Source organism: Grampus griseus (genome assembly GCF_964374135.1).
Source record: "Grampus griseus genome assembly, chromosome: 2".
Lineage (NCBI taxonomy): Eukaryota > Metazoa > Chordata > Mammalia > Artiodactyla > Delphinidae > Grampus > Grampus griseus.
The window spans coordinates 144,910,786-144,935,175 of record NC_139018.1 but is presented as its reverse complement, the minus strand read 5'-3'; the positions used below and the strand labels follow the sequence as shown (position 1 = coordinate 144,935,175).

Genomic DNA, 24,390 nt, shown 5'->3' with positions numbered 1-24,390 from the left:
ACTCCACTGCCTACCCCCCTTCTGGCCAGATTGCTGGCCGTGAAACTTTTCTAGGCGGAAACTACTCGAGATGCTACTGAAAGTAGGCTTCAGGAAGCAGCCTTTTCTCTCAGGCCATTTCAAAGCCCACATCATTGTGGCCCTGTACTGCCCGTGGGCCTCCGCAACTGGGCCTCTCCCATTCTTAAAGTGAGGCACTGCCTTCCCTTGCCCTCGCTCCAACAAACAAGCAAAATCAAATCCCGACTTTAAAAACCCCAGGCGGTCCTGGGGTAGGGGGTGGGAAGAGGCCGCCACCCCTCCCCCACACCGCGGCGCCTCAAGCGCCCGGGAACTACCAATCCCGGCGTGCCCCGGGGCGGCGCGGGCGCAGGGGCGCGTGCGCGGAGGGCAGCCGTTGGCTGGAGCGGCGGCTGCGCGGGTCGCGATGCTGTGAGGTCTGCGGCCGCTGGCAAATCGGGCCCAGGATGTAGAGTTGGCGGTGGCTGACGGCGCGTCTGACGCGCAGTTGGGTGGGGTAGAGAGTAGGGGGCGGTAGTCGGGGGTGGTGGGAGAAGGAGGAGGCGGCGGCGGCGGCGGCGGCGAATCACTTATAAATGGCGCCGAAGCAGGACCCGAAGCCTAAATTCCAGGAGGGTGAGTCTAAGCTCCTGGGGAAAAGGCATCTATCGGCGCAGGAGAGGGAGGCGGGCTCGGGGTGGTTGAGGTTTGGGGGCCGGGGGTGGCAAGGGCTGCGCCCAGAGGAGGCGGCGGACAGGGCTTTGTGCGGGGAAAGCGCATTGCGGCGGGTTATTTCGGTGCGTCATGAGGAGAAAATACCTTGTGAAGCGAAAGCGTTAGGCAGGCGTTAGAGTGGCAGAGGGAGCCATTGCCGCGTGGCAAAGCCTTAGTGCAGTGTTTGTTCTGAGGAAGAGGGCGCGGAGAAAGTAGCCTATTGTAGGGAGGCGACTGGAGCGCCATGGCGGCCGTCAGGGGAAGTGATGTGGCGTGGGGGAGGGGAGTCAGCGGCGGCGGTTTCGGGCGCCGGTGCGGAGCACCCCGGCCGCGTGGGCGGCCAACGCCTGGCGCTCTCGGGGGGCCTCGAGCCCGGAGGTGGTCGCGCTCGGTGGAGCCGCCGGGCTGCGGCTGGGGGGGTGGGCTTCGTGTCTCGGGGCGGGAGAACTGCGTTGTAAAATGGCTGCTGCAAGATGGCCGCGCCATCATGGCCGCCGGCGCCTGGGTCCCCGGCTCTCAGCCGCCGACGCCGCTTTAGGGCAGATACAGCGCCCCCTTCTTCGCCCGCTCCCGCGCGGGAACCGGTTCCCCGATGCTTACCCCAGGGAGGTGGGTGGGAACTGGAGAGAAAAAGCGCGAGCGTCTGGGTCGGCTTTGTGTTGCCGGCAGGCGTCTCTTTGCTTACCGAAAAGCCGAGTGCCAAGATCCTATGGGGATGTGACTGCGCTCTTGCTGTGCGGCTGCTTGTAAAGCAATAAATAAAAGCTACCTGAACGCGATATTATGTTTCCACCTAGAAGTCCCATTGCCTTGCTGTTATCTTTTAAGTACAGCAGTTGTTTGACCAATTGCAGCAATACTTGGTTAACTGATTTGAAAGTTGAGTTTTTATTGTCTTTGATCGACATGTCTCGGCCGACGGTAGAATCTGATTTCAACCGTCGAAGAAGACAGCTCTTTAATTTCCACAATTAACGTATCCAATCATTTATATTAAAGTGGAGGTTTAGGAGTAAACTAAAATAGAAGTAAAATTCTGTGAGGCAAGCAAGAACACTTTAAAATTCCCTTTCATTATTATGGATGTGTTAGTTACCGTAGATGTCGAGACGTCTGCAAAAAATTGTTGTAGCGATTTTCAAACTTTAATGTGCATTAGTCGTTTACACAAAACCCAAGTATATTGTAACTCTGTGGAATATTTAAGATGTTTCTAAACGTGTGTCTGCTGTGACTGACTCTTAATACCTGCTTTCTCTCACGCTGAGAAGCTGTGTGACTACCTTCTATGGATTGCCTTTTTCTTTTTTTAACCAGATATTTTGGAGCAGGGATTCTTAATCTAGGGTCAGTGTTTATAATTCAGAAGATCCGTGAACTTGAACGGGAAAAAGTGTTGGTTTCTATTGTCTAACTAAAATTTAGTATTTTTCCGTTGTGAATGTTAGAACCCCTCCCCCACAAAACAAGCAAAGCAAACAAAGAAACAAAAAACCGCAGTAGTATTAACTGGATGTTTTCATGTCCCAGCATTACAGTGGTGGGAGATACATTGAGACGAAATGTATGCTCGTCATTATTTCAGAGTTGTGGTAGTAATTGGATCAGTGGCTAAATGCTTATATCCATTAAGAAGCTCATATAAAACCATAGAACGTGATATTTTAAATGTTTTGGTAACTATTTCAATACAGTTGGTTTCTTTTGTAATACTGTTTTACGTGTTTGTAGAAAAATTCTGGGAATAGGCCCAAAGGCTTAACCAGACTGTGAAGGATCCATGGCACAAAAAATTAATCCCCACTGTAGGAAATGAAAGGAAGATCACCCAGGTGTGCGACAGTTAAGGTTGGCTTACTGGAGGAAGTGCTTTAGTTCTAAACTAGAGGGATGGTAAGAGTGATAACAGCGAAGGAGAATCCATGTGCTGCTATAGTGGTGAATTAGAGAAGAGTATGAACTAGTGTATCTGTAAGGTTTTGAAAGCTACCCAAGAGTCTCTGCACTTACCATTACCACCACTTTCCAGACATGTTTTCTACTCTTGTGTCGAAGTTGTAACCATCTTTAAGAAATTATAATTATTTATAAGACATTTTCAGAGAATATCTTGTAAGGAAAAACGAATATTCTGTTGGAACTCACAGAATTATAACACTGCAGAAGAATTGAGCTTCTGTAATGGTGGAAATACGAATGATCAGAAACAGTTTTTTTTCTAAATGGTTCTTTTAAACTTGGAAGTTATTTAATAATGGTGCAACATGTTATAAGCAGTTTTTAAGCACAGTGACTGTTTTGCACTCGACTTGGTCTTCCACTTGAAATGTTAAAGCATAAGGTAAAGAAAGCTATTGGGCAACTAGCCCATTGTCTGGGGGAGGACTTTTAGCTTGTTAGGAGACTGACTGATGCTGGAATTTGAGTAATGTTCCCAGTAAGCAAACGAGTGGGAGGATGGGGAATTGGAATCGCGTCACCCTTGGAATTTTAGAGCATTGGGCAAAATTACCTTTGTAGTTTGATACTAGAAAGGATTAAGAGTGAAGAAAGATTTAAAGAAAATACCTGAGACTGTGGTTTGCTCCTTACCCAATTAACAGTCCCCAGTTAACACTTCCATGAAAAAAATAGGCATTTGTTATCCTGGGTCATGCTCTTCAGCTTACTGTATATTTTTTCAACAGGATATTAGGGCCAGGTAGCTAGAATGGAGGTCAAAGGGTCTTAGCCTCAGTGCAATTGTCTTTGGAGGCAGCCACCAAAAGGAGGGAGAGGGGAGTGAGGCCATTTTCAGGGTGGCTTTAGAGAGTACCTGGAGTGTTAAATTTGGGTACACAGGTCTGATCTTTGGCGCTGCTCTTTAGGCCCTATACCTTATCTATATCCCCATGGTCTCATTCTTATCCACCGTATTCAGCAGTGGCTCCAGCCTGGCTTTCTGTTGCCCTCCAGACACATGTACTCAACTGCTTAGCAGATGGCTCCAGTTTGGATGTCCTGTAGGCACTGTAACTTACTCCAAAATTGATCAGAAACCTCTCCCCCCATTTCCTTTTCTCATTAATGCTCCCACCATGCTGGAAGTCAGTTTAAAGTGTTTCTACTTTGGCTTAGCTGTCCTCCTCACTGCTTTTGATTCATACCTATTTTCTGTTCTTATCCCTGACAGTTGGGAGAAGTCTTTGGTCTCCTTGTTTCTAGTCTCCACTTTTTCTGCATAGGCCTAGTAGCCTCAGGCAGTGGTTCCTCAGAGTGGACCACTGCACAAGAATTTGTCATGTTTCTTCTATGCTTTGGTACCAGTTGCTTTCCTCAGCATGGGCCCTTCCCTGTGACCTTCCCAAGTAGCTCATCAGTCACTCTTCTTACTGCTTATGAAGATAGTTAAAATAGGAAATCCAGTAAATTGTGCAAAACTGTTTGGTTACATGTCAGTGTCACCTATACTGCCCTGTAGTCTTTTCAGAAACGAGCTAGTAGGCTATTTTAATTTAATTTTAGAGCTGAAAGAGCTGACTCTGTTGGCATTTTTGTTACCTCTGGGCCTGTTGAAATCAAGTGGACCGAAAATAATGTGAGAAGTCTATTTCTTCTACAATCAAATGATATTTTAAGGTACTGCCAGGAATTGCCTGCCTGATTTGTCTGATGAGCAGGGGTGTCTTCCAGATCTTATTCCAGTCCCTAACATTTTATTTAGTCTTGCAAGTCTTAATGGTAGATGCAACACAGAGTGTAAGTTCCAAAGGTTAGAATTGTCTGGGTTTTTTTCTTTTCTTTTTTTTTTTTTTACTTTTTCCCATTGAAGCAGCCCAACACCCAGAACATCATTGAACACACTGAAGGCATGAACATAGTGGGACCTGTTTTTTTAAAAAAACAGCTGTGTCTGATGCATATAGAAATTTTTATGCACAGATTGTTTTTCTTAGTTTAATCAGTTTAAGACGGTTGGAAGCAGAGAAGGAATAGGTAGAGCATAAGGTCCTAAACTTAAGATGTCTTTAAATACCACATGTATCAGTACATTGAAAAATAAACCAATTCTGCCAGTAGATAGCTACAGTAGATTTAATTTGTTTAGCAGGTGATAGATGATTTGATGATTTAATAGATTGATATCCTGATTACTTTTTGTTGTTTACATCAGTTGCTAAGGTGTTTTTGTTGTATTGAAGTTTGATCTGAAGCGTTGATGGATGCATTGCCTTACCCACTTGCCTACTCTTTTGAGGAGTACCATGGTACAGGTGTGACGGCTCTCCATCACAACCAGATGTGCATATTCTTACATATGAAGATAAATCACAACTAACCCAGTACTTTTTTTTTTTGTCTTTTTTACTTTTACAGGTGAGAGAGTGCTGTGCTTCCATGGGCCTCTTCTTTATGAAGCAAAGGTATTAAACTTGTTTTCTCTTGAAAAGTTGGCTGAAATTACTGGTTGGATAATATCAGTTTTCAGTGGTTGGTAGCTTTAGTGAGAGCTACCTTTTTCATAGATTTTCATAGATTCATAGTTCCTCATCTTCTCCTTATGGATGTCTTACTGTTTTCTTAGTGGGTCTTATAAAGCATTGCTGTCTTGCCATTCATCTTACTGAGCTGCTAAAGGTCCAGTAGTTGGAAAGAGCATTTGAGGGGAAAGAGCATTTGAGTTGGAAAGAGCATTTGAGGGGAAAGATAGAATATTGACTATTTATGGGAGCAAAATAGCATTTTGTAGTTAATGACTTGTGAGAAAATACTGCCAAAGTTAACTTTATTTGCAAATATAATGTGCTGAGTAAGCACTGAGTAGTTACATTAAAGGTAAAAACTAACATTTAAGATGAGTACATTTAACTTACTTGTTGGATTGTTTGGCAAAGTCTGAATTGTGGAGGGGTTCCGGGGGGGTTCCCTTTCCCTTTTCTCTGTATCAGTGTTGTGCTCAGGTAATAAAAACTGATTTTCCATTTAGCCAAAGGTAAGTGGGATGATGCATTACGAAGTCAAAGGTGTTCTTAGTATTTTGTTTCTGGTAACTTTTTTAGCACAAATATTTAAGGTGTGTCAACTTCTTTTACAGTGGTAGTTTTTAAGAAATGAACAGTATGCTGAACAGTATAATATTTAAAGGCAATTTCAATGTATGTTCTAGGTGAATATGTCTCAGAAAATAAGACTAAAGTGTCAGTGTGACTAACCATTTTCACTACTTTTTACTTATTTTGAATACATAGTGGATGTATGTTTTTAAAGTTCTTAAATGGCTGAAACTGGATTCATGGAGATGGTCAAGAACTTTTTGTGTGTGCACGTATATCTTAATGGTATAATACCGCTGCAGCTTATAATATATTCTGAGTCCAAGTTTTTTTTTGTTGTATCAACTTCTGACAAACTACTGGACTGGCAGATTTTTCTGCTCTGGCAGCAGAAACACTCCAGTGAACAATTTTAAATGGTGATTGAAATAGCTTAAACTATTGTGGTTCTCTTGATTTGCATCTGATAAAAACTTAAATCCAGACAGCCCTCACTTTTTCATAGTTAATGACTTCTAATGATTGGATCCAATTTGTTTGGCTGCTTTTAAGAAGAACACAAGATGTTTTTCATCTGTCACTTTGCTAGTTGCTGATAATCTGCAGCAGAACAGCTATTGCCTTGTGTAAACTAATGAAATTTTTTAATGATTCAAATTATTCAAAATTATTTTTAATTCTTTAAAAGAATTTAATAATTCTTCAGCTGAATTTATTTTTGAAATAAATGTAGCTTTTGGCTAGTTGGACTTTGAGAAAGCACAAATACTGTTTTCATTAGCTGTTCTTGGATAGCTTATCTAGCCCAGTGATTTAAGGTTTTAGGGGGACCTTTTGTGCTTATGGTTCTTCAGATTTGTTGGACTGACTCCAACAAATTTTAAGACTGTTCGGCAGTTTTATAACTCTGAATACCTAAGTAGTCTGAAAGTTTAAATAATATTCTTTTAAAGAGTTGCATCTTATTATGTTCATTTTGGCCACCAGAGAGTTTAAGTGTAGAGTTTGTCTTTGAAAGATTGGTCACTTGAAAATTATCCGGGTAGTCTTTTTTATTTCCTTCAGTATTTCTAAGTGAACTTTTTCTTTTTTATTTCAGTGTGTAAAGGTTGCCATAAAGGATAAACAAGTGAAATACTTTATACATTACAGTGGTTGGAATAAAAAGTGAGTATTAGATCTTTAAAAGCAATGTTTTATTTATAATTAACAAGGTAGCTTTGTGTCGTAGACTGATAACAAGCATATGCTTCTTAATTTTTGCAGTTTTAATGTAAATACATGTTGAGGCAAAGGTGAACCATTTGTAGTGTGATGAAAATAGAATAGAAATTAGGGTATACAGCCTTTTTTTTTTTTTGCTGCACTGCGCAGCATGTGGAATCTTAGCTTAGTTCCCTGACCAGGGATCAAACCCACGCCGCCTGCACTGGAAGCTTGGAGTCTTAACTACTGGACCGCCAGGGAAGTCCCCTACAGCCATTTTATTTTACATTCTTGGAGTATTTCTTGTGTTCCGGTATAATGTCTAATAATAATTAGCCCAACTATTTTCTGGTTTTGGTACATTTTAAGACAGCTTGAGTTTTTTGCCTTAACACAAACTTAGTGATTACATATGGTATTTCAAGCAGTTATACTCAAAGCTAGTTGGCTTTTTCTACCTAGAAGCGGGGGGAGGAGGAAAAAGATTGCATGATTTGGAAGTATTAACCAGCTCATGTTTTGAACTTTAGAAGCATAATTAAATGCTAACAAAGTGAATTTGTGTGGTTCACTTTTTGGCATATGACCTAACAGAGGTACAGAAATTTAGTTACAGAACCTAATTTTGCACCCCAAAGAGTTAAAGCTTTTTTTTCTTTTTTAGAAGTGATATTGATGTTGCTGGGAGTGGACAGTGGTTATAGATTGAACACATTCTAGAATGTTTAGCCATTGGAGCTCTTTGTCAGTGATGGGTCCTTCTTCTTGGGGCCCATAAATATCACATTTGATAATTTAATTCATTTTTGGTGCTTGTAATTGAGTAGCGTATAATTTTTACTATGAGAGGATTTTAATTTTACTAATGGTGTTTTGTGCTTCAAAAATAGTACTGCCAGAAAGTGTAGTGCTTGAGGAGTTGTTTTCTAGCAGATTTTAAAGCTTTGTGTCACCTTAGCTATGGCTAAGTATGGCTACCTCTGGTAGCCATACTCTGGTAGCTCTCCAAGTGAGCACTGCCATCTGATTTGATGAATACTCTTGCTTTGGAAGGAGCTTTTCTCCTTGACATTTACTGACTCTGTGACTTTGTTCGTCTTTCATACAGTCCCATAGCCAGGTGACCAACCCAGTTAGTTTTATTTATTAGTTAGAAAATTTTATCACAAAATGGTTTTAGCTAAGAAGAAATACCAGACCCTTACATTTTCTTCCATTAGTATAATTGTAGAAAGGTAGAGATGTAAAAGGTGTAAAAGTGCATTCAACAAATGATTTTTTCCAGTTAATGATAATTAAAATATTTATAATAATAATATGTTGGTAATACAGTAACTCAGAGTGACCCTGTGGGCTTTTAATCCTTTGGTCTTTTTCTTTTTTTTTTTTTAATTTATTTTATTTATTTATCTTTGGCTGTGCTGGGTCTTTGTTGCTGTGCACGGGCCTTCCCTAGTTGTGGTGAGCGGGGGCCACTCTTCATTGTGGTGCACGGGCCTCCCACTGCAGTAGCCCCTCCTGCCGCAGAGCACGCGCTCCAGGCGTGCAGGCTTCAGTAGTTGCGGCGCATGGATCCAATTGCTCAGCGGCATTCGGGACCTTCCCGGACCAGGGCTCGAACCCGTGTTCCCTGCATTGGCAGGCGGATTGTTAACCACTGCGCCACCAGGGAAGTCCCTCCTTTGGTCTTAATAGAAGTAAATGTCTATGATTTTAAATGGGATTTCAGGATTAATGCTAAATTGAGGGTAATATCCAGGAAAGTTTATCTTCTGGATCCCAGTGTAGTTTATGGCTTTTTCTTCCCTGTTAAAAAAATGAAGTGTTTAAAACTGTATTGCAGTCTTTTACTAGACTTAATATGTTATATGTCAATATTCTGTTAACGTCAGGTAAAGTTGAGAGTATATCAAGATATAAAGAGAATCTCAGTTCTCTATAGGAAATAGAATATCTTATTTATGCATATCATGTATGGGAAGTCTATCCAGGAAATTAAAGAAAAGCAAATAGCAAATTCATGGAATAGATCTGACCCCATCCCCGTGTACACTGTAACTGTTTTAGGATTTCATCTTAATAGAGTGAAGACAGCTTTTGTGCTTAATTCTTTCATGTATAATATTTTCTATAAAATTACATGTAGGTATGTACAGTGTGAAGACTGGGTTTTAAGTGGCATTTGTAGCTTATAAGAAATTGTGGAAATACATAAAATGCTTGCATTTTCTGATAGTGTTGCTTGAAAATAAACCTTTGTTTCTTTTGTTACGTTATCTAGTAACAAATAAATGATAGGGTACACAGTTTTTTTGGTTTTTTGTTTGTCTCATTTTATATATTACTCCTTGTAAAAAGAATTAAGGAAAAAATAGCACTAAATATTGGAGATCTTTATATCTTTGTAGACATTGAGGAATATTAACAAGGATGTGTTTTTTGTAGTTGTTTTGGTGTATAGATGAATATAAGGAATTTTGAAATTTTTGATCTTTAATAAATATTTAGAGAAGCCTTTAAATCCATACAGAAAGGAGGAGGAGTTGCTCAAATACCCAGCAAGTATGTTATGTTTTTATTTAGTGCTGTGTAAGTAGTGCCATGGATCATTGTAACTTTGGGAATTAATGACAAGCTACCTTTAGAAAATTCTGAGATTCTTTTATGCTTGAGCTATGTGTAAAAATTTCTGGATATTTGGCCTTCAGTTACTACCCTAGTAGTGGTGTTCTTCAGAGCAAAAGATGTTGTCATTTCATTTTCATGTGGTTCAGCAAGGGTTTTCAGCTCCTGACATGTGAAGGAAACTCAAGAATTGGCTTTTAGATCAAGGTCCTTATTTAGATGCATTTTATATCGGGGGAAGGAATTTGCAAGGTTCTAAAATAGAACTTTGTGGTAAATAAAAATTTGCTAGCTCCCTTTAATTTAGAGAGAATTGCAACAGGTATAAGAATCAGATCCTCATTTTGAGTACAGTTCATAGGATACTGTACTTTCAGAAAAGCATACCACAAAAGCTCAATCTCCAAACTGGAATTTTCTTAAACTTCAGTAAATGTATACTTTTCAAAAGCACAATAGATAGTAAGATATTTCTAAATTCTCAAAAACCTTATTGGAATTTGTTGACACAGACATTTAAGTATTATATTTGTAAATAAATCTTAAAGCTTAAGCTAAATTCTACACCTAGTTACTGAGATTACTTTGTACTATGCTGTCTGTATCAGAAGTGCTGTGAGGCCCAGGCGCTCTGAAAAAACTTTGAAGACACGTGAGGATATTGTAGCACTTTTTCCTGTTCCTGAAGGAGCTCCCTCAGTACACCACCCCCTCCTGACCTCTAGGTAAATGCATGTTTTAAAGTTTTCTCTAGGAGATCATGTTGAGGATTGCTTTTTATTTTTTATTCTTCTTTTGGCTGTCTTACATAAGAGGTCAAAGGTGGGAAATTATTAAATAAAAGACTTTGAGGATACATCTTTTTGTGTCACTAAAGGAGCTCCATCAGCAGGAGGAAAAAATTTGCACAAAAAGTTCAGCATTCCCTAAGAAATACCTTATCTTTGTTTTCCCCTTTGGAAAAAAAGCCACATCAGAAATCCTGTTCTGAACAACAAGGTCCTACTATGGCACAGGGAACTATATTCAGTGTCCTCTGATAAACTATAATGGAAAAGAATAAGAAAGGAATGTAAATATACGTATTACTGGATCACTTTGCTGTATAGTAGAAGTGAACACAACATTGTAAATCAACTATACATCAATAAAATAAAATTTAAAAAAAGATCTTGTTTTGAAGGAGCTTTTCTAAGTGCCAGAAGGCCTTAGCAACTAGATATTTTAAGAGAGTGGTTGGTTCTATCTTTTGATGTTTAGAACACCAAGAATGGTTTTGCCTCGCAAGTTGGTGTATTCGTTTGTGAGTGATAACCATTGTAACACTTCAATTTACAGTCTTAGCTGAGCTGATCTAGATGGTATTCCGTATTGTAGACCTCCTAATATGTTTCTGACAGACCTTGAGTGTTTATTTTTTATGTCAAACTCTCAAGTGTTTTATATGTATTATTTAATTCTCATAACAATCCTACGAGATAGGTACTATTATCCTCATTTTACGGGTGAAACTAAGGCACAGAGAGTTCTGTAGTTCTGTATCCCAGGCAACCAGCCAGTTAGTTTTAGTTCTTTAAGAAGTCAGCTTATTATGGATTCCTGTGCCTCCTGGTTTTTTTGGAATTAAAGTTCTTTTAGGTACCTTTATTCTGTAAGGATAGTTGCTTAGGGGCTCTTATGTTAAATGCCATGCTTTTATGCCATTTAAAAAAACAATTTGAATAATCTCTTTTTGGACTCGCAGTTTAGATTTGGAATGTTGCTTCTGAGAATATGTTTATTGCCTTTAAAAAACTTTTATTTATTTATTCTTTGGCTGCACTGGATCTTAGTTGTGGCACATGGGATCTTTCATTGTGGCATGCGGGCTTCTCTAGTTGTGGTGCGTGGGCTCTGTAGTTGCAGCATGCGGGCTCTCTAGTTGTGGCGCACGTCTCAGTGGTTCTGGTGTGCAGACTTAGTTGCTGCGTGGCATGTGGGATCTTAGTTCCCTGACCAGGGATAGAACCTGCATCCCCTCCATTGGAAGGTGGTTTCTTAACTACTGGACCACGAGGGAAGTCCCTTTACTGCCTTTTCACAGAACAGATTTTCACTTTAGTTGAGAATGAACTTGTAATGCCAGTTCGTCAAATTAGTTCAGAGAAGTCTAAAGTCTTGCCTCTTGTATTTCTAAAAAAACATAGTGGGAGGACAGTCTGAGTAATAATGAAATAGTTTTGAATGATATTTTAACTTTTCTCTTTTTCAGTTGGGATGAATGGGTTCCAGAAAGCAGAGTACTCAAATACGTGGACACCAATTTGCAGAAACAACGAGAACTTCAAAAAGCCAATCAGTAAGTTTGTTTTGCAACATGAATATGAGGAGAAATGCCTGTAAGTTACTTTTTGGAAATGAAATCCACAATGGAAGTCATGTTGGCTGCCTGCCTTTAAAATGATCCTTGGGACCTGTCAGCTGCTGTGTTATGACTTTGACTTCAAGTGATCAGAAAAGCTTCTCCTGGGGAAAGGAAGTAGCATACATATCATTTCTGGAGTCTGTCCTTAGAGGTAGGTAGAAAATAGTGCAGGATGTTGTTGGAAATTTCTGAAGTTGCATACTCATTGTTACGGTCTTATCTCCTGGGCTGTTTGGAAGGTACACTTGGTGGGGGAGGAATAAGAAAGGAAGTGGGGGTTCCCCATTGTTATTCACCTCTGAAAGCACATTGAGAAAAGGAACCCTGAAAGACTGTGTGGTCTATAGAGTAATTGTTTTAATTTCAAAACTGAAATATTAAGAAAATGGAAATGATAAAATGGGATCAGATTAAAAAAACATTGGGATTGGTGAATTTTAAAACAAATGGAATTTTCAGTTATATGAGAATCTATTGTCACTTCTTACATTTATTTTAATTTTCGTAAGTATAGAAGAGCCGAATCTTAGGCCTTTTTACTGTTCTTCCTTTCTTGAATTGATTTTTGTAAATACATTATCTCTCTGTTGAACTCGTTAAATAAAAACTTTGTACCACAATATGTATAGGCTCGGGACTTCAATTTGAATATAAATTTCAGAATGGAATCAGGTGATCAATTTATTTTTCCACATAAATACTCATTTTAAGATGATTTTATTGAAATTATTTTTGAAGGGAGCAGTATGCAGAGGGGAAGATGAGAGGGGCTGCCCCTGGAAAGAAGACTTCTGGTCTGCAACAGAAAAATGTTGAAGTGTAAGAAGCTCTATCTTTGTTTTAATTTTACATACTGTTTGTGAAACTCAAACTTGACACACATTGTCTTCTGTTAGGATTTATTGAAAATGAAAACTGGAACATTGTTGTGATTGAAAAAATGCCAATGAGAACCCCCTTGGTGTTGGGTTGCTGAAAATACCTGTTAATTACATACTGATTCCTTAATTACATACTGAGTCCTTAGCAGTTTTTCTCCCCCCACCTTTCTTTTATTTAGTAAAGGAATATTTCCTTTATGTAGTAAAATATACATAACGTGAAAATTTACCACTTAACTCTTTTAAGTGTACAATTGGGTGGCATTAAGTACATTCACAACCCTCCTTCTTTTAAAATTTATTTATTTATTTATTTAGTTACTTACGTATTTACTTACTGCACCAGGCGGCATGTAGGATCTTAGTACCCTAACCAGGGATGAAACCCGCGCCCCCTGCAGTGGAAGTGTGAAGTTTTAACAGCTGGACCACCAGGGAAGTCCCTTACAATGCTTCTTTTAAGTTATATTAAATATGTATATATATAATGTGTTTTCTTTTACAAGTATAGTGTTGAATTATCAGGACACAAATTTTGAGATTGGAGGATAGATTGGCTTTTTCAGTAGTGCTAAATATGTGTATTAGTTTTAATTCCCCTTTTGAAACCCATGGTAACTGTGTGAGATGCTAAGGTTTCAAATCATCCCCTCTCCTCTCAACCCCCAAGAAAAAGAAAACCATTCCTTGTTAACGCTTAAGATTTAGAACATCTTGGTAATAAGCCTATGTGTGCAAGTCATATGCATACACACATTGGTGTGATAAGTTTATGTACCTGAAAGCCAGTGTGGGAATGGCAGCTTAATAAAAGAAAATAAAGAATCATAACTTTTATTAAAAGATCATTTTTTCTTGCCACTTGAATATTTTAAGAACAGATAGGTTTAATGAGTGGTCCGTCATGTGCTTCTTTTCAAAGGATCAAAAGTAACGTGCTCTAAAATATGATTTAAGAGAAGTATGTTTTCCTTGAGATTATATTCTGTTGCTTTTAGACCTAACTAGTCTGACTTTACTACCTAAAAATTAGGTGATAGTAATGAAGGTAATGATGCATTTTGAAATATTTGGGGTTTTAACCTTTTTGGGTGAGTCTTTTTCTCAAGGAGTCTTCCTTTTAATGGGAACGTTGACACTTTGATAAGATTGTAATCTGAGTACTTAGGAAGGCATCATGTAATTTTAAGTATTGTTTTGCCCTGGTAGAATAGAAGATCTATTTTAAAATAAAAATACTGAGTAATTAAACCTGGAGATTTATTTATTTTTAATTCTTGCATTTTGATTTGAGATTTTGATACAATTTTTAATATTTAATGTTTAGTTTTATACCTTACACCATCTTTAGTGTTTGGTAATTGTTCTGTAGCTTTCTCTGAATATACATAAACATGTATGCATCTGGTTGGAAAATATGAGAACCAGATTTACCTTTACTTTGTTGACATCTAGGTCCTTAAGGTTGGGCGCTTATTCTTTATAAACTAATAGTGAATATACGTGAATTTTGTTAGTGCTTTGGCTTCCAAGCATACTTTGGTTGTTCATTATTTAGTGGAATGACTTTTCTCAAGAATGACTTTGGGCTTGTTATTCTTTCAGGTACATTGAGTCTAACAGTTCATAATTTGATTATAACATTTAGCCCTGAGGCTTAGAAATAGGAAGTCAGACAACACCAGCAGTTTATTTATTGTATGAAATCCGTTGGCGTACTTTGAGAAAGTAGCTTGCATGTTTAATTAATACAAGCAAGAAGGTTGAAGCAAGAGTTTTTACACCACTGGTATTCATTGAAGTATAGTTTATAGATCTTTAGAGTTGAGCTCAGTTGTCAGTATTTTTTCTTTAATTCTTTGGTATAGACTGGGTAAGAGAGGAGTGTAAGGGCTCTTGGCTTCTCTTGGTCCGCACATGTTCTTGACATGTAAAAGTTCATGGTTTAATCTGACTCAGAAATACTGTCCAACAAATATTAGTGTTACAGAAGTTAACCTTAGAGAAGGAGGGAAAAACCTGTAATATCAGATGGCCAGATTTTTGTGTTTATAACCAAGATAAGTTAATTTTGAGTCATCAAATGAACCCCAAGCTCTAAATTAAATAACATTAATTAACATTCGTAAGTATTAAAGCTGTAGGTCGTTAACATTCGTAAGTATTAAAGCTGTAGAAAAGTAAAAATATTCAGGTGTTCTTTTATGGTCCCTCCAGGCAGAATCTATAATCGTGGGTTTGTAAACTGTTTTCCTTGTATTACAGAAATAATTATGTATACAATCAAAGTTAGTAATTTACTCTTTGTTAGTGTGTATATAAATAAACATGAGTTAAGTTGCTGTTAGAGATGATAACCAAGACATTAGCTTTGTTCTACGAATGGGAGAACAGAGTGTTTGGTGTGGTAGTGGAAGGAATATAGTTGAGACGAAATAAAGTGAAAGAATTTGGACCAGTGAGAGTGGAGTAATGGATTGGTCTGAAACATACAAATCTAAAATCAAATTATGCTGTACTAAAGTAATTGGGAGAAAATATTTTAACCTTTGGAGCTTTTTTTTGTTTGTGGAACTAATAATATTATCACGAAGTATATTTTTATCACTTAACATGCTATAAACTTACAAACGAATAACATAACCCTGGAAGGAAGTTTCCTGATGGGGTTTTGGTTTGGTTTTCTAGTATGTGGAGGGAGATATAGATTTAGCCAACTATCAGTAAAAGTCCTTGTGTCTGAGTAGTGAATGAGAATATGCAGGAAATAAGATCGCTGCCTGATCTTAGCAAACAAGGCAGTAGTATTTCTCTATGAACTTAACCTGGTAAAAGGAATTTAAACAGAGGCAATTTTACTAGCAATAATTATTTATCTTTCCTCTTTTTCTTCCCTCCTTTCAGGAAAACAAAAAAGAACAAACAGAAAAGTAAGAATATTAACTTTGTTTAAATTATTTTGCCTTTTATAACATTTGCATTTTGAATTCACTGTTAAATTTTTAAAGTTATGAAGTTTTAGAGTAAGCTTATGTTGATGGTCTCAAATATGAGTCACAGCAATGTTACAGAGTTAGGTACATAGTAGTAGAGAACTCATACTCTTTCTACCATGGAGAAGCCTGTAAGCGTTTATTATTTTCATGTTACTTAATGACTGATCCGGAGACAATAACATTTTAAAAATAAATGTAAGATGGTAATATTATTAAATGTCGCTTTGTACTAGATGTTTGGTAGAGCTGTTTATAAAAGTTGTATTTTTGGTAGGAATATGATTCTTTAATGTAGATTTAAGTAAAATCAATGTAATGGAAAAGTCAAAAGAGGGTATGTCATGAAACTAGTTTCCTTAACAGAGTTTCTCATTTATTAAGCTAAAAATACCCCTTCCTGACCCCCAAATTTTTATAGCACCTGGAAATGGAGATGGTGGCAGTACCAGTGAGACACCTCAGCCTCCTCGCAAGAAAAGGGCCCGCGTAGATCCTACTGTTGAAAACGTGAGTTTTTCCTTAAGTTTATGAATATATAGCATGTTAGAATTTTTAATCTTGTCATTTTACAACACAGTAAAAGTCATAGAACTTTGAGTGTCTCAAAAGCATTGCTAACATGGTTAACTACTGAAGTGAAAATACTTCCCTTTTTTGGATGAAGGATATATTTGTATACATCTTTATTTCACTTGTAGCACTAGATATGTTCCTGCTAGATTTTACCCCCAATTCATCATCAGGTGTTCATTGTGAAGCTCTGTGGTCACGTACACCACTAAATACTTCTTTGGTATTAGACTGAATAGACTTAGCTAGGTCACATTAAATGGTTTAGTGTGTCCCAAGATGATTTAGTAAAGCCACAAAAAGTGCCAGGAAAGCCTGTCAGTTCTGCATGTGTGTGTGGGTACAATAGTGTAGGATTCTTACATAAGTGATACAGTGTCTCGTTTCTAATTTAGTATGTTTATAATTTCCAAAGTTATGATTTTGAAAATAGGGGTTTTAAAACTTTAACCAATGTCGTTTACATTTCTGAAGCTGAGGTTAAAACAGTGGTATGTTCTAAAAATTAGGTATTTTTAGAAAGTTATTGAAGACAGATTAGAAGATAGTACATTTAATATTCTGTATTAAAGATGTAACTTTAAGATAGTCATGTTTGGGCTAGTCTTTGGAGGTATGACTATTCAAAATCAGTACATTTGAAAATACTAAGTTAAAATGCATCAAGTTGGAGTGGTCATTTATAGAGGAAAAGGAAATTTGCTAAAGAATATTTGTTTTCACATGAAAAGACATTGAATGGACTATCAAGATAAGATTCTTTCCTCCCAGGAGTTAGCTATATGATCTTTCCACTTATCAGTTTTGAAATGACAATTCCAGCAGTCCATTTGAGTAAATGATTATACCCAGAGGCTCTAAAGGTTCAGAAAAGCCTTTAGAAAACACTTGGAGCTGTTACGCAGCAAGAAAGGACAGATGTTTAATACTCTTCCTTTTTTTCTGTTTAGGAGGAAACATTCATGAACAGAGTTGAAGTTAAAGTAAAGATTCCTGAAGAACTAAAACCATGGCTTGTTGATGACTGGGACTTAATTACCCGGCAAAAACAGGTAATGAAAGCTACACAGATTGTAATCTATGTGATATGTTCTTGCTAGTGTAAAAAATTTTTTTCTAAAGGAAAAGCTTATAGACTTGAATATTGAAAGTATGATGAGTATTTTTTAACTCAGGGACAGAATAATTTGATCATCAGAAAGGACTTGGGATTAAAACGAAGTACATATATCAAAGTCCATGAGTTTATAATGATTTTTTTTTTAAAGGTCAAGATAACTCATTGTTGGCAGTTGCTAGGGCAGGAACACATTATTTTGAAAATCCATAAAAGCAAGCATGTTGTTTCCTGTCTTAACTATCATTGAAAATGGGATATTGTCTCATATGTTGCTGCTAATGGAATGTAATAGGAAGCACACAATACTGGCTGCATGGTATTTGTGACCTCTAAAAAGAACCTGAATCTGACAAGATCCTAGGTCTAATTACTTGTGTACAGGAGATAGGGACATTATGAGGTATGTATGTAACATCACAAGGGTAGTCATCAAAGTCCAGAATGAGGCACTCTACAGGACAAAAGAACCAATTTCTAAAATAGCACAAGCAGGGGTAGGGGAGAAGTAGGGACTGTGTGAGGATTACGAAACTTCATAGACATCAGTCATATACTGTACAGTAATGTGGACTTCGTTTGATTCTTGATTTGCCTCTGGAGCTAAACTGCTAAGTTTAGCTGAGTTTTACCACTTACTGAGTTGGGGCAAGTTACCCGGCCTTTTTGTGTTTTAGTGTTTACATTTAGTGGAATAATGGGTCCCAACCTCATAGTATTGATGTGAGGATGAAGAGAATATTCAGGTAAGTGCTTCAGACAGGATCTGGCACATAATACTATATAATACATGATGACTTGATAATATCACAGAGGTAAATTTATGTGCAAGTGTATTCCATATATAGTAATAGTGTAATGTGTCCAACAGATTGAGTCTTCAGAGCTGTGCTGTCCAGTATGGGAACCACTAGCCACTTTTGGCTATTGAAATTAAATAAAACTAAATTTTTAGTTAATCATATTAGCCATGCTTTAAGTGCTGAACAGTGCCCTTTTCTATTTTGTAATACTATTAGGTCATCTCTTATTGCGTTAAAGCTTTTCCAGTATACTTTTCCTTTGAAAAAGAAGATATTAGTATTCAAGTGTATTTTTGTTTTCATAGCTCTTTTATCTTCCTGCCAAGAAGAATGTGGATTCCATTCTAGAGGATTATGCAAATTACAAGAAATCTCGAGGAAACACAGATAATAAGTAAGAATATACATATCTTTGAAGTATACCCAAAGACATTTCAAACATTATTTCTAAATAAATTATCTGAAATGTGTACTTTAAAACAATACCATCAGGGGCTTCCCTGGTGGCGCAGTGGTTAAGAATACGCCTGCCAATGCAGGGGACACGGGTTTGATCCCTGGTCTGCGAAGATCCCACGTGCCACGGAGCAACTAGGCCCGTGCACCACAACTACTGAAGCCTGCGTGCCTAGAGCCCTGTGCTCCGCAACGAGAAGCCACAGCAATGAGAAGCCCGCGCACCACAACGGAGGGTAGGCCTCGCTCGCCTCAACTAGAGAAAGCCCGCGCGCAGCAACGAAGACACGACGCAGCCAAGAATAAAAAATAGAATAAATAAATTAAAAAAAAAAATCAGAAACTAGTGAAATAGAATTTCATTGCTTTAGGGAGTTTGGCTGGCAGATGTTTTCTTTTTTTGTTTTCTTTTTTTGAATCTTATTTTTTATACAGCAGGTTCTTATTAGTTATCTATTTTATACATAGTGGTGTATATATGTCAGTTCCAATCTCCCAATTCATCCCACCCCAGCCACTTCCCCCGCCTTGGTATCTATAGGTTTGTTCTCTACATCTGTGTCTCTGTTTCTGCCCTGCAAACCGGTTCATCTGTACCATTTTTCTAGGTTCCACATATATGTGTTAATATATTTGTATTTGACTTAACTTCACTCTGTATGACAGTCTCTAGATCCATCCACGTCTCTACAAGTGGCCCAATTTCGTTCGTTTTTATGGCCGAGTAATATTCCATTGTATATATGTACCACGTCCTCTTTATCCATTCGTCTGTTGATGGGCATTTAGGTTGCTTCCATGACTTGACTATTGTAAATAGTGCTGCAATGAACATTAGGGTGCATGTGTCTTTTTGAATTATGGTTTTCTCTGGGTATATGCCCAGTAGTGGGATTGCTGGATCATATGGTAGTTCTATTTTTAGTTTTTTAAGGAACCTCCATGCTGTTCTCCATAGTGGCTCTATCAATTTACATTCCCACCAATAGTGAAGAGGGTTCCCTTTTCTCCACACCCTCTCCAGCATTTGTTGTTTGTAGATTTTCTGATGATGCCCATTCTAACTGGTGTGAGGTGATAACCTTACTGTAGTTTGGTAAATGTTTTCTTAAAGGGCCAGATAAGTAAATGTTGCAGGTAAAATCGAAGCTATATCTAAGTACCTATATAACCATTTAAAATACAACTATTTGAAGATGTGAAAACCATCCCTAGCCTGAGGGCTATAGTTTGCTCACCACTGGTCTATTTTTGGAATTGATTTCTTGCCTTCTTATTAAATCTCTGTTTTAAAAATCTGTTCAGTAGAGGCTCAGGGTCATTAGTTTAACCTTTTAATTCGTTACCCTTAAGTTGGTTGACTTAATCTTCATCTCTCAATTCCTTTCAGTGACCTGCTTTGAAGGTAAATATTTTTATTCATTTATCAGGGAGTATGCTGTTAATGAAGTTGTGGCAGGGATCAAGGAATACTTCAATGTAATGTTGGGCACTCAGCTGCTCTACAAATTTGAGAGACCACAGTATGCTGAGATCCTCGCAGATCACCCTGATGCGCCCATGTCCCAGGTGTATGGAGCGCCACATCTACTGAGATTATTTGGTAATACTGCCATTTAGAAAACAATTTTACTTTTTTTCCTTTGAGCCTTTAATATTTTTGTCTTTCCTAATTTATATCAAGTGGTAACATAAAATAACATTTCAAAAATAATGATGTAATTCCAATTTGAACTTTTATGTAATACAGTAAAATCCAAAGTCGGTTTCTAAAATCATACTTTAAAGGAATCAGTGATTGTTGCATTTGCTCATGTAATTAAAATACATGCTTATAGTGCTACCTTGGATATAACTTTGACTAAATTCTTTTGTTTAAATAGTACGTATTGGAGCAATGTTGGCCTATACACCTCTGGATGAGAAGAGCCTTGCTTTATTACTGAATTATCTTCATGATTTTCTAAAGTAAGTCTAAAAATCAATGCTTGAAATAAAAACGTGAATTAGTCTACTGTACTGAAAATTACTCTGTGATAGATTGACATTATATAGATACTATTATAAAACTAAACAACAATGTGGTATTGGTACAAGAGTAGATACATTGTTAATGGAACAATGTAAGTGCAAATGTAAGCTCTTAAAGATGAAGGGAATGTATGTTACACATACATGTTAAAGGGCTGGTATCTTTAACACAAAGAAGAGTTCTTAATATGAAAAAGATGACCAAACCAGTGAAAAATAGACATTGGAAATTCACAGAAGTCTCAGTAAAAAGGCCATTAAAATGTGTTTAACATAATTAAAATATCTCTTGTCGGTTGGCTTATAATTTTGGAGAAATGGAGGAAAGGGCAATCCTGCTTTTTACAGCTTTTTGGAGGGCATTTTGGCAATGCATATAAAAATTTCAAATGTGCTTTTTACCCTTTGACCAGACAGTTAGGGTTCTGGGAACTTATCCTGTAGAAATACTTGAATGCACAAAGATTTCCAAGCATGTTTATTGCATTTGAAAAAGAAAATGGTGAAGAATTTTAAACCGTTATTAATAGATGAGGTAGGTCTAAATATATGAATCAAGAAAGATGTCCATGTTGTGTCAGTTTAAAAAAAATAAATTGCAGTAGAGTATGGTATGATTCCTCTGATTTGTAGAGAAACACTTTCAATCTTTGGAATAGATTTGGAAAAATAAGGATCATACTTAACAGTGAGTTGTTTCTTGGGCATAGTTTTGGGCGAGAAGGAGTTTTCCGTTGCTACTTTATATAGTTCTGTGTTTGAATTTTCTTAAAATGGCACCGTGTATTTTATAATAATTTTAAAACCAACGTGAACCTGGGAATCTAAACAGCTTTATAGTCTTTGCTTTACCAATGATGAATTAATATCCTTTCTCTACCCCCACTTCTTTATGAAATGAAAGTGCTCTACTACTGGACATTTCAGGTCCCTTTGATTTTTATGGTGTTAATTCCAAGTTTAAACTTGAGAAATACTGGTCAATTTCTGAATTTATATTTAATATGATTTCAGAGAGCTAAAGAAAACACCTAGATGTTATTCTTTTAGACTAACGACACCTGTTTCTTAAAGGTAGTCCAGGTGCTCAGGTTGGTATTCTGGTGACTCCTGTTCTTTGCTTATTTGAAATAAGGGGAGTAACTCTGGACTTCCATCCTTATTTGTGTTGTTGTCTGGTATATAACCCTATTTACCTGAGTTATAATTACATAGTTTTACTGTGAGGTTGTGATTATTTTAGTATATTTTAAAGTGCTTTGTGTGGCTTCTGTATATAATTAAGAAGAGATTAGTATCAAAATATGATTCTTTTTCATGCTTGTAATGAATATTTCATTTTTAGATACCTGGCAAAGAACTCTGCAACTTTGTTTAGTGCCAGCGATTATGAAGTGGCTCCTCCTGAGTACCATCGGAAAGCTGTGTGAGGCGCTTATACTCACTCTTGTTTGGATCTCTGTAAACACATTTTTGTTTCTTAGTCCTTCTCTTGTACAAATGATGTACTTTGGAAATGTTAGTGTATAACAGAAGTGATGTTTGTTTTCTGTTTGATTTTAAACAGAAAATAAAAGGGGTTACAGCTCCTTTTTTCTTTTCTTTTTTTTTTTTTTCATTTCATAGTTGCTACCAGTGTATTCAATGATGGACAACAGAGAGACGTACTGTAGAGTGTTTTATTGCTTAGTTGACAAAGCTGCTTTTGAATGCTGGTGGTTCTATTCCTTTGACACTACGCACTTTTATAATATGTGTTAATGCTATATGACAAAATGCTCTGATTCCTAGTGCCAAAGGTTCAATTCAGTGTGTATAACTGAACACACTCATCCATTTGTGCTCCCCCTTTTTTTTATGGTGCTTACAGTAAAGAGCCCATCCTTTGCAAGTCATCCATGTTGTTCCTTAGGCATTTTATCTTTGCTCAGATTGTCAAAGAATGGTGGCTTGTTTCATGGTTTTTGTATTTGTGTCTAATGCACGTTTTAACATGATAGACGCAATGCATTGTGTAGCTACAGTTTTCTGGAAAAGTCAATCTTTTAGAAATTGTTTTTCAGATCTTCAATAAATTTTTTCTTTAAATTTCAAGGAGCAGTGTGCTTGTGTGGATGCATCACAAAACATTTGTATGTTGTGTATTCCTTCTTGTATTTAGACAGTGATTTTTCAGGTGAGTGATTTTCTTGTTTGGCCTTTTATGGAATGAGAAGCTTGGCTTCATTATCTACCTTTAATCCACAGCAGCTTTGGTTTGCCCTCTTGAGTTCTGGCTAAAAAGTTAGAGGTTCACGTGACTATTTCTCTGCTTTTCATAGACTATTATTATTAATTTTGAGCATTGAGGGAGTTTTTTACCTGTGTGACAGCTAGCTTTCTGCTAATTGTTTACTTTGAGGTGTTTACCAACATTATTCACAATGCCTATAATTTGAGCTCCTTCCCCCAGTTTAAATGTAGGCCTCCTTGAGAGGTTTTGACCTGTGTTATCCCTCACCTTTGTACTGTGGAAGTTCTTGAAGTTAAAAGGCATCTCATCTCTGCTTCTAGGAGTACCCCCTGTGATTTCTTCTTTGTTCTCCCATACAGTCCATATATTCTTGTGAATGGTTATAAACATGAAATCGACTGGCCCAAGGCTGGGCTCAGATTTGGCTCTGTCCTCCCCTGGTCGTGACTGTCACTTCACTGTCTGAGCCTCGGTCTCTTCATCTGAGATAGGAAGGTTTGGTGATAGGTTGACACAACGTCTCAGACAATTGTTATGTGCTTTTTTTACAGATGAGTTGACATTGTGATCAGACAGAATAGCTCTCTGTTTACACTAGTTGTCGAGAGGAGAGACAGAAATCAGTCAGCTCTGGAATCTTCTTTCCTCCCCTTTTGTGGTTTGGCAAGAAGCTGGCTCAGCAGGTGTGACTTAGCTCAAAGAAAGAATAGGCTGAGACCGGAGGTTGAATTCCAGAGGTTCCCCCACTTGCTAACAAGGCCACCTTGTTGACCTGGAAGCACTGCTGTCACACAGATGCCTCGAGGTTCCTAGCCCCACCCCAAATACGTAGAGCATTATGGGGGCAGGTCCTGTGTCTGGCCCCGATGTGGCCACCCTCAGTGCCATTCCTGGTGGGTCAGGACAGCTTACAGGGTTGGCACCTCTGCTAGTTCTAGGTTTTCTCCCAGTAACTCGAGTGGGTTAGTGATGTGTGTGGGAGTCCAGAACCCATCTGTATGATGTGAGCTTTCTAACCGTTGCTTGCTCTCTAACCTCATATTTTCTTTTAGCCATTTGAGACTGCATTGTCCAGGGCAATGGTGAGATTCTCGGCCCTGCCCCCCAGAGATGTGGGTCAGCAGGCTCAACATGGGGTTCATAACTGCCGATTTTATTTATTTTAAAATTTTCTCAACTTTTTATTTCAAATTCAATCCCACAGAAAAGTTGCAAGAATAGTAGGATGAATACTTGGTTGTATACTCTTCACCTATAAGATTTACCTTTTGGGGCTCCTCTGGTGGTGCAGTGGTTGAGAGTCCGCCTGCTGATGCAGGGG

General features: G+C 37.8%; 1 protein-coding gene across 1 annotated transcript; it reads left to right on the top strand.

Annotated features, from left to right (window-relative positions):
* The first annotated feature begins 397 nt into the window (after positions 1-397).
* Positions 398-22,930, top strand: MORF4L1 (mortality factor 4 like 1). The gene is made up of 12 exons (XM_082647365.1): positions 398-636; positions 5,071-5,117; positions 6,847-6,914; positions 11,830-11,916; positions 12,721-12,801; positions 15,768-15,793; positions 16,278-16,366; positions 17,380-17,481; positions 18,655-18,743; positions 20,236-20,408; positions 20,689-20,773; positions 22,182-22,930. Exons 1-12 carry the CDS (start codon positions 597-599, stop codon positions 22,264-22,266), a joined length of 972 nt encoding a protein of 323 aa, XP_082503491.1. The 5' UTR covers positions 398-596; the 3' UTR covers positions 22,267-22,930.
* The last annotated feature ends 1,460 nt before the right edge of the window (positions 22,931-24,390 follow it).